Raw genomic sequence first — 9,861 nt, 5'->3', positions numbered from 1 at the left:
GAAGCATTTGGATAAGGCATCCAGATGGACCATTTGGATGCATCTTTGAGATGTACAAACGAACAGGGCCTAATAAATAATTTGTTCGTCTTTACTGGATATCAAACTTATCAAGTTGATTATCTACAACCTGAAATAAACCCTTTTGGCTAAAAGACACTGAGAGAAGGTTTAGGTATTAATTAAAATCACACATCGGAACCTTTTAGACAAATAAAAAAATGTACAATTCTGATTAGCATGAGATTTTTTTGGAAGAATCTCAAAAACAAATCTATGTAGACTTTACTACTCGGATCCAAAATGAATAATATCATACTAATCTGTAGAGGTAGAATTGAATATAAGCTTAAAAAAGCCAAAGAGAGGGAGATAAAAGAGTTCCTATTCGTGTATGGCGGTTTTCTTGAACTCAGGCTTCAGCTCATAAGTTCCTTGGTTGCTTCCTTTGTTGTTGTAAATACAAAGATCTCTAAGCAAGTCTTTCAAGAATTGCTGCACAATCACATTAGCAAAAAATATCTCATTTGTGTATTCATCTTCCCAAATTTTCCTCTTTTGAAATCTCTCAATCAAGCAACTATATAACAGGTCTGTAAATTTCCTTTTGCTTTACCTCTGGTTGGTCAGTTTCCTGAATGAGTTGCCTGAGAGTCCAGTTCGAGTGTCCTTCAAATTGATTAAACATGATTTCCTCCATCTCTCTCCGGCCCCTTCTTGTTCTCTTCATTTCCCATGCCTTGTTTGTCACCTTCTTCTTCTTCGTTTCCTGATACAAAAAGCAATAGAGTTGTTTTCTCACAGGTATAGAAAATCAAAAGTTAGTAATGTGTTTGGAGTGGTAAATATATAGATACAAGAAAGCCTGTGGGGGTTATAGTTCCCGGTGTTGGCCACATATGCATTCCAGAGGCATTATCAATGACCTGCTCAAGAACCCATAAACATGATCATGCAAAATATGCAAACATGTTTTGTTTATTTAACCAGAACCTGAATCTGTTTATTTTTGCACATATACTTGCTTGCCCTTTCACGGCAAAGCTTTCCATAGCTCTCCATGTTTTCAGTACGATGATTCATGTGAAATTTGTCTTTAATCTTCCCTTCTACTGACATTGTCCCTACACCTCAAAGAACATTATTGTTGAAGAGAATCAACATAGCTAGTTATTATCACACCATTGGTAAAAAAACCTTCACAAAAACAATTGTGATACAAGAAACAAAGATATGAGAATGCCATATTATCTAACGAAGTGAAATCTCTAATCAGTGTTATCCCCCAAAAGATTCACATGCCATAGAAGAACCAACATAGCACAAGCATGCATGGGGTACAGAATGAAAAAGAGGAGATCCGGAGAAATTTATCATTACCTTGTGAAGAAGACTCAGAGAAAACAGACATGGATGAAATCTTTAGACATATCCAAGCCAAAACATTTTGGAACGTTTCCAGATTCAGCTCGAGCTAGTTCCATTACGACCTTGCTTGGACAAAAAGGCAAAAGAATCACATGTTCTTATTACACCAAAAGAAACCTCGCAGTTCATTAAGTGAGGAACAAGAAACCTAACAGAGAAGGATCTCTTATCGTTACCCAATTCTCAAACTATAAACAGAGAGTGGAAAGCCACTCGCTGTGTCCGAACTCATAGATCCCATCGTCCCCAATATGCATGAACGTTTTAGAGAATGTATAGCAAAATTTCTCAGATGGTATAACAAAAAAAGGCCCTAAACAGAGAAATCACGCAAGAAAACAAAATGCAAAAGAGGAAAGGAAGGAAAAGAAGAATGACTTTGGATTCTTCTTCTTTCACGGTAGCGAGAGGATCAATGGAGAGGATGACTTTGGCAACAGTATCGTCTGCAAAAGGAAGAGGTTGGAGGGAAGGGCATTTCATTAGCCACATTGATCTCTCTGCAAACTCAGTTTCCAAATCTTGACTCCCATTATTATTATTTGCCTCAATTTCTTCCATTTTCATGCAGAAACAGAGAGGAGGCAGGCCCGGCTCTAACCCATGGCAACATGGGCAATTGCCATGGGTCCATGGGTCTAAATTTTTTTAGTGTTAATTTTACTTATTAAAAAGGTCTATTTTATTTGTTAAATTATCAATTAGTTGGTAAAATTATAATTAATAGGTCTATGATTAACTAAACCTAACTGAAATACAATAAAAACAATAAAAAATTACCTTTCACTTTTCTCATTTTTTCATTAACAAAACCTAATTTACACACAGAAACTCATTTTTCAAAAAAAAAATTTGAATACCACAATTTTTTTGTTTTAATTTACAGAAGTACAATAAATAAAAGTTGAATTTTTTTATAAAATGGTCTTTATTTTATATTTTGCCTAAGGCAAGAAAAAAATTTAAGACGGCACTGAGAGGAGGAGGACAAGAGACGACGATGGGAACATAGTAAATCCAAAACAGAGGAAGTCCCCTATAGTTTCACAATTCATTTTATCTTTGAGGCAATACAAAATTTTGAAGGGGATAATTTATCGAACCAAAACCGAAATAGACCAAAATAATCCCGAGCCAAACGTAAACCCATACCAAACTCGGTTTATTCAAAGCTTGCTATTTGAATAAACCAAATTAATTTCATCTTGATAGTTGGCGCTCTAGGATATTATACTAACCGGTGTAACCGCCAAAAGTTGAAACGAAAACGAACCAAACCAATTTGAATAAACCAAATTAATTTCATCTGATAATTGGCGCTCCATGATATTTATACGAACCGACGTAACCGCCAAAAATTTGAAAATAAAACGAACCAGACCGAAATTGACCAGACCTAACGTAAAAATGGTCACATTCTCCAAGCCTAATATAAACCCATACCAAACTCTGTTTATTCAATCAAAGACAAATCTCACTTTTAATTAAACCAAATGTAATCTAGATCGAAGATCGTTCTAAATTATACCGACCGGTTTACTTCTTAAAACCAAACCGAAACTCTATCTCTGGGGATAAGCTCTTCTTCTTCTTCTTCCCACTGTCAAAAACCTCAAATTCAATTGCAAAGGCCCTCGGCGAAAGGTACTCTCACTCCTCCTCTCTACTCTATCCTTGTCCACACTCGAAACCATCATCTTCTCAATTACTCTCTCTGAGTAAAAAAGTCATATTTTTGTTTGTTTGTTGTTACTGTATTAGCGTGTTTGATGGAGGTGGTGACAAGTACCAGCAGCATTAGCAGCAGCATGAGCATCAAGCGCTTCCTAAAAGAGAAAGGCTTCGACGAACAGAGCATCGACAAGATGCTAACAAAGTGTAAACAGCTAGACAACGCCCAAACCGACGTCGCATCGCAGAACTGGGACTACCTGAGCACCACCGTCGGGATACAAGACCGTAAGCTCCCTTACATCGTCTCCCGCTGCCCAAAGATCCTAACTTTACCTCTCCACGAACGTCTCGTCCCCATGTTCGAGTGCCTCTCCTCCCTCGGAAGAAACCCGCGAGAAGTCACTTCCGCCATCACCAAGTTCCCGCCCATTCTCGCTCACAGCCTCGAGGAGAAGCTCTGCCCTCTCCTCGCTTTCTTCCAAGCTTTGGGAGTCCCCGAGTCACACCTCGGGAAGATACTCCTTTTCAACCCGAGGCTTATCAGCTACGGGATCGAGACCAAGCTGGCTGTTATTGTGAGCTTCCTCGCTAGCCTCGGGCTTGATAAAGATAATGGTGTGATCGGTCAGGTTCTTGTGAAGCATCCTTTCCTCATGGGGTACAGCGTCGAGAAACGGCTGCGTCCGACAACCGAGTTCTTGAAGTCGTGTGTGGGGTTGAGCGACGATGGGGTTGTGTCTGTGTTTGTGAACTTCCCGCAGGTCGTGTGCAGAGACGTTGGGAAGATACTCAGACCGAACTACGAGTATTTGAAGGAGTGTGGGTTTGGCGATGCGCAGATTGCGAGTATGGTTGCTGGTTATCCACCTGTTTTGATCAAGAGTGTTGGGAACTCGCTGAGGCCTAGGATCAGGTTCCTGGTGGATGTGATGGGGAGAGGGTTGGATGAGGTGGTTGGTTATCCTCAGTTTTTTCAACATGGGTTTAAGAAGAAGGTGGAAGCGAGGTATAAGGTGCTTGTTAAGAAGAGTAACGTTGACTGCTGCAGCCTTAGAGATATGTTGGACTGTAACACAAAGAAGTTCCATGAAAAGTTTGGCGTTTAAAAGAGGTTAAAAAAAAGTGATCTCTTCTCTCTAGTTTTGCTTCTTCATTAGTCTCTCTTTCTCTTTGTAAGCTATATTTTCAGCTCGTTGCATCAATTTCTTACCTGAGCTTTGCTTCACCAATCATGTTAAGTAATGTATCATTGATTCCATATTATATTTGCATTTTTTCTATCATGGAGTAAGATAGAACAACCAAAAACCACACTGGCTTGATCAAGTGCATATCCATTGATGGTGTTGTTGTAGTTGTGAAAGAACCGAACCTTTCTTTCTTATTACAGTCAAGGTCAGCAGTGACAGTTGACGTAACAAACTAGCTAGCCTTTAGAATAGAAATCAAATTTATTACTCTAAAAAACCTGAAAGAGACATTGTGAAAGAGTTCCTGCTACTCCTGGGGGACTTTCTTGTACTCAACCTTTCAGCTCATAATTTCCTTTAATCTTCTTCCCTTCTCCTGGCAGTTTTCCTATAAGAATATCATTGAAGAGAAGAGAATCAACACAGTTTATCAAAGTAAAGTTTCATTTGTTGGGTTTGCAGATAAACATAACATTGCTCTAAACATTCACACAATGATCAGAAACAACTATATGAGAAATGGGCATTATTGAACGAAGTCAAATCTATCCAACGAAGAGGGACATGAGAGAGAGAGAGAGTATTCTAAGTCTCCTTACCATGTGACGAAGGCTCACAGAAGACAAAGATGGGGATGGAATCTTTAGACCATATCCAAAGCATAACGTTTTGGAATGTTTCCAAACTCAGCTAGCGTTAGTTCCATTCCAACCTGCTGAGACAAAAACAACTCCCAATGTTTGTTTCATCATTACACACCAAACACAAACTCTGATCAATGTAAGAAACCACACACAACATATCCAAAGACACACGCATGCAGATAGAATATGTAAAAAGACTATAGGGAAGGGAGAAAAGATGGTGACTTTGGTTTCATCGTCTACAGAAGCGAGAGGGTCTATGGAGAGGATGACTTTGGCAACAGGAAGGTGCGGATCGTCTGCTAAAGGAAGAGACTTTAGAGAAGCAGCGGCGGCCAGAGAAGGGCATTTCATCAGCCACATTGATCTCTCTGCTGAATCCGTTTCCAAACCGCATGGATTCTCATTCTCCTTAGCCGCACATTCTCCCATCTTCGTACAGAGTGGTTACTATGGAAACAGAGGAGTTTAAAGCGCATTTATATTAACCCTGAGAGCCTTATTTAATTACTAATTTCTCTCGTTATATTTATTTTATCTAATACCCTCACTCACAAAGGAGAGGAATAAGTATCAATGAAATCACAAAAGCTAAATCCTTTTTAAAAATTTTGATTAGTAAAATTCAAACAGTAGAAGCTAGTTTTGTTTCTGACGATATATATACACAACGATTGCAGAACATCCATACAAAGAGAAGAAGTTCTTGTTTGTGGATCACAAGCATGGCCGCTTCGTTCTTCTCTCTGCTAACTTGTTCACCGCATTTCGCTTCTTAGAAACCTCATTGTTTTGTTTTGTCCCTCTACATTCTCCTGTCTTTATTGTCTCTCCTTTCTTCTTCTTCTTCTCCAACGCATCCTTCACAAGAAACTTTAGCCTCCACAGTGTTGGTTCGTCCTGCATACAAGATAACTTAGCTTTATTAAAAAAAAAAGAAAAAAGTAAAGGGTCTTTCGACCTTACAAGACAAGTGGCTGAAGTAAAAGAGATCTTTACTTACCAGTACGTCCATCTCAATCGTCACTACTTCTGCTTTAGTTTGGAATCTAGGATCAGCCTGAGCAACTATACCCAACACTTTCTGTAGCTCATCCGGAGACAGTTTCAAGAATGCTAACCCAATATTACGTTTCTCCTCACTTGTAATTTTCCTGATAAAAAACACACTCATCAGTCTGAGCATATATTGAACAGAGGGAACCCAAAAGGTGTTAAGAATTCATTAAGAGTGATCAAGCCAAACCTGCATCTTCCCACAACTACCTGCCTTAGCTTCTCCAGCTCGTCATTAACATTGCAAATCTAGACAAGCCATAGATCAAATCAGCTCAAACATTTAAAGGTTTATAGTAAAAAGAGAAGAAAAAAAAAAGAACCTCATTGCTCAAATCTCTGGTTGTTTTGGTATGAGATGCTTCTTTTGCTAGCAGCGCCTCCATTGCTGCTTGCTTCTCCTCTTCCTCCCTTATTTTCTCCTGTAATCAAGATCATTGATGCTAAAGCTCCATCAAGAAAATAAACATGTTAATCAATCAATCAATCAACCCCCATTACCTCTTCTTGAACTTTAGGAAGGAAGTGTGTCCATTTCTCCTCAAACTTTGCCAGTAATGTCTTGGCCATAGAGTAAACATCACTACCTTCTTCATTATACTTCATAGCGTTCTCAAACACTAGACGCATATCAGCGTATATCTGCATAACATGTTTGTACCCGGTACCATCTTTAGCCTCCATTTGATTCTTTATCGTGCTGAAGTCCATTGGCTCGTCAATAACCTACAACACACATCAGATTAAAAAAAAACAGAGTAGAGAAAAACAGAGTAGTTTGTATGTTTAATAATATGTTGGAGAGGTGAGAAGGAGGAAGAGGGTTTATTACCTCATAGTAGTCATCAAGACCAAGACTTTCTACATCGACAGGATGCATAAAAGGCCAAGCGCACTTGTGCTGGGTTATCTGACGGAAGATAGTACCGAACTGACGCATGAGGTCATGCATTCTCTTTGCAGCGACGGCTTCTCTACGGGCAGCCTCTTGTTGGACCTTCCTGATCCCAACAACGTGTCTAGAGGAGGGGGAAGAGTTTGAGACGGCGATGGTCGAGTAAAACTCCTCTACTTGTGCCAGTTTATGCTCCAGCTGCAAGTAGAAACTCACAATTAAAAGACATCCATTGAATCAAAGATAAGTTAAAAACTCCAAAGAAGTTCACAGATAATCTCTATATATTATTAAAATAAAGATTATTCTTAGACCAGTTCAGAGCGAGGATAACACGAAAAAAAATCTTGAATTTGGGTATGAAGAAAGACAACAAGGAATCAAAGGCTTTAGTTTACCGAATCAACCCATTGAACAACCTCTTCGACTCGCTTCTTGATGTTTTCGACCTCGACGGGGACAGTTTTGGATTCTCCGGCGGGTATATGATCTGATACCGGCACTGATTCCGCCATTATTCACAGGTTTTCTGAACCGAAAAGAACAACAAAAAAAAAGAAAATCCCCAAATTAAGAAGAACTCGGAGTTAAGTCGGAAAAACAAAAAAGGAAAACATACTTTATGAGTTTATGTCGAAGAAAAAAAGGAAAAAAAAAACAAAGAGGGGGCATTCCGAGAATTGAACTCGGGACCTCTCGCACCCTAAGCGAGAATCATACCACTAGACCAAATGCCCTTTGTTGGTAAGATTCTACGTATAACTAAGTAAAAAACAACCATTCTTAAATGTTGTGAAATACCACCCAAGCATACATCAAATTCGATTCAATTTTTTTTTTGAAGACATCAAAAGAAATTTTCTCAGACATCCATAGGATAATGGAGAAACACATTCAAATACACTAATTTAATTAGTTTGCCTATGACCAAATAGTTGATTATTACACCATAAGAAAGTGGGAGTTTACCTCAAGAGCAAAAACAACTTACTAAATACCAATGACAAATTTAGATTTGTGATTTGTTCCAAGAGATTCAAAGTAATGTAAAACTCAGAACCAGTATTACTATTGACACTTAACTGGGTTGTTTTTTGTAAGATTAAATAATAAATGGACTAAATTAGAGTTAAGAGAGAAATGAAAGGGCCTGTAAGGCTTTTTTAAGATTCTAGGGCTCTTCCACTTTCTTTATTGGTCGGGTCAAACGACGACGTTTTAGATCTTCTTTTTTTTTTTTTACTTCGTCTTCTTCTTCCTCTTCTCAATCCAATCTGTGTTGTGTGTTTTGGGTGGAAATCGAAAAAAATGAGCGGAGCAGGAAAGAAAGTAGCGGATGTGGCATTCAAAGCGTCGAGGACTATAGACTGGGAAGGAATGGCTAAGGTCCTTGTCACCGACGAGGCTCGCAGAGAGTTCTCCAACCTCCGTCGCGCTTTCGACGAGGTCAACACTCAGCTCCAAACCAAGTTCAGCCAGGTTCTCTCTCTCTCTCTTGATCTGATTCAGCCGCCTGCGATTTAGGATTAGAATCGTTAGATCTTCATCATTTCGGATTCCAGATTTGGTAATCTGGATCAATTGATTCTCTCATGTTTCGTATATTCTGATGAAAATGATGTTCCTATAGTTGATCAGATCTAACATTGTTCATGGTCATTGGCTTGCAACATGTTATCCTAATCATACCATTGTTTCACTAAATTGCCAGTTCCAAATGAATCATTCAAGCTTGTTTTATGTTTTTCTTCTTTTTTTTTGTTGCAGGAGCCTGAACCTATTGATTGGGATTTCTACAGAAAGGGTATTGGATCTGGCATTGTTGACATGTACAAGGAAGCTTATGACAGTAAGTTCCTTGTCCTAAATCCTATTCTTAAACCACCTGTTTTCTTTAAATTTAGTGCAACCTCTAGTTGTCACGTCGCATCATCTGTAAGTACATGATATGATACAGATACACTTACCGGTTCGTTTCAACTATAGTTTGTGCGTTTATTTTGCTTCTTCAACTTGGCTAAAAGGTCTTGAAAGACATTTGCTCCTTATCGGGGGATGAACCTGAAGTTTCCAGTTCCATACATGTTGTTTTTTTCTTTTCTAATTGTTGGAAACGAACTTTTGTTTGCTCTTTCTGGTTCGGTGCAGGCGTTGAGATTCCCAAGTACGTGGACAATGTTACCCCTGAATACAAGCCAAAATTTGATGCTTTGGTGAGCAATCTTCATTCTTTTACAATGACAAGGGTGTTTTCATCTTCCTTAGTCGTTTCCTTTGTGCCAATGTTTCTTTCTGTATGTAGTTGGTGGAACTGAAAGAAGCAGAACAGAAGTCGCTCAAGGAGTCTGAACGGCTGGAGAAAGAAATTATTGATGTCCAAGAGATAAGCGTAAGTGCCCTCCAAATAACATAATTATCTTATTACACTGTTCAATCCTATGTATTTTTTTGTTTAACTCAAGGTTCTGATCTATGATCATCGTGTTTACGTGTGTGTGTGTGTGTGTGTTGGGGTAATCAGAAAAAGCTCAGCACGATGACTGCAGATGAGTACTTTGAGAAGCACCCAGAACTCAAAAAGAAGTTTGATGACGAAATCCGTAACGACTACTGGGGATACTGATGATCATCACGTTTCTTGCATCTCCGGCCTTGAAAAGAAACTAAACTATCTCTCTTTTTTCTTGTACTGTGATTTTTTTTTCTTGAATAAGTACACTCCACTGTTGAGATCTTCATTGGAGATCCAATAAGACAATGATGATCAACTGGCTATAGTTTATCCATTTCATAGATGAGTTGATTACATTTTCTATTTTTCTTTTACACTAAGTGACACTTTTCACATGTGAGATATTTTTTGGTGGGAATCATGCGTGCTTTTACAAATTTGCCTTTGTGGGAAATCAAAAATTGTGGATATGGACAACTAATTGTGGATGACGAGTTGTTGACGATGAATTGTGGATGACGA

At 38.7% G+C, this 9,861-nt stretch overlaps 3 protein-coding genes, 1 non-coding gene and 1 pseudogene across 4 annotated transcripts; 2 read left to right on the top strand and 3 right to left on the bottom strand.

The window, feature by feature from the left end:
* Positions 1-384: 384 nt before the first annotated feature.
* On the bottom strand, positions 385-5,380 carry LOC108834218 (transcription initiation factor IIF subunit beta-like; annotated as a pseudogene).
* Positions 3,015-4,385, top strand: LOC108834216 (transcription termination factor MTERF6, chloroplastic/mitochondrial). Its single transcript, XM_018607562.2, has 2 exons — positions 3,015-3,072; positions 3,190-4,385. Exon 2 carries the CDS (start codon positions 3,198-3,200, stop codon positions 4,206-4,208), a length of 1,011 nt encoding a protein of 336 aa, XP_018463064.1. The 5' UTR covers positions 3,015-3,072; positions 3,190-3,197; the 3' UTR covers positions 4,209-4,385.
* A 127-nt stretch (positions 5,381-5,507) lies between the features above and the next one.
* LOC130506887 (transcription factor GTE6-like) lies at positions 5,508-7,484 on the bottom strand. Its single transcript, XM_057001580.1, has 7 exons — positions 7,286-7,484; positions 6,825-7,085; positions 6,494-6,718; positions 6,316-6,414; positions 6,183-6,241; positions 5,940-6,090; positions 5,508-5,836 (listed from the first exon to the last, which is right to left on the bottom strand). Exons 1-7 carry the CDS (start codon positions 7,400-7,402, stop codon positions 5,654-5,656), a joined length of 1,095 nt encoding a protein of 364 aa, XP_056857560.1. The 5' UTR covers positions 7,403-7,484; the 3' UTR covers positions 5,508-5,653.
* A 68-nt stretch (positions 7,485-7,552) lies between these two features.
* On the bottom strand, positions 7,553-7,624 carry TRNAP-AGG (transfer RNA proline (anticodon AGG)). The gene has a single exon. It is a non-coding gene; the product is annotated as a tRNA-Pro (tRNA).
* A 461-nt stretch (positions 7,625-8,085) lies between these two features.
* LOC108834734 (ATP synthase subunit d, mitochondrial) lies at positions 8,086-9,702 on the top strand. Its single transcript, XM_018608061.2, has 5 exons — positions 8,086-8,366; positions 8,655-8,736; positions 9,036-9,100; positions 9,190-9,276; positions 9,409-9,702. Exons 1-5 carry the CDS (start codon positions 8,196-8,198, stop codon positions 9,508-9,510), a joined length of 507 nt encoding a protein of 168 aa, XP_018463563.2. The 5' UTR covers positions 8,086-8,195; the 3' UTR covers positions 9,511-9,702.
* Positions 9,703-9,861: the final 159 nt, after the last annotated feature.

The sequence above is a fragment of the Raphanus sativus genome, unplaced genomic scaffold, assembly GCF_000801105.2.
Source record: "Raphanus sativus cultivar WK10039 unplaced genomic scaffold, ASM80110v3 Scaffold3762, whole genome shotgun sequence".
NCBI classification, from domain to species: domain Eukaryota; kingdom Viridiplantae; phylum Streptophyta; class Magnoliopsida; order Brassicales; family Brassicaceae; genus Raphanus; species Raphanus sativus.
The sequence above is the reverse complement of the archived record's forward strand: the minus strand, read 5'-3'. Positions and strand labels throughout refer to the sequence as shown.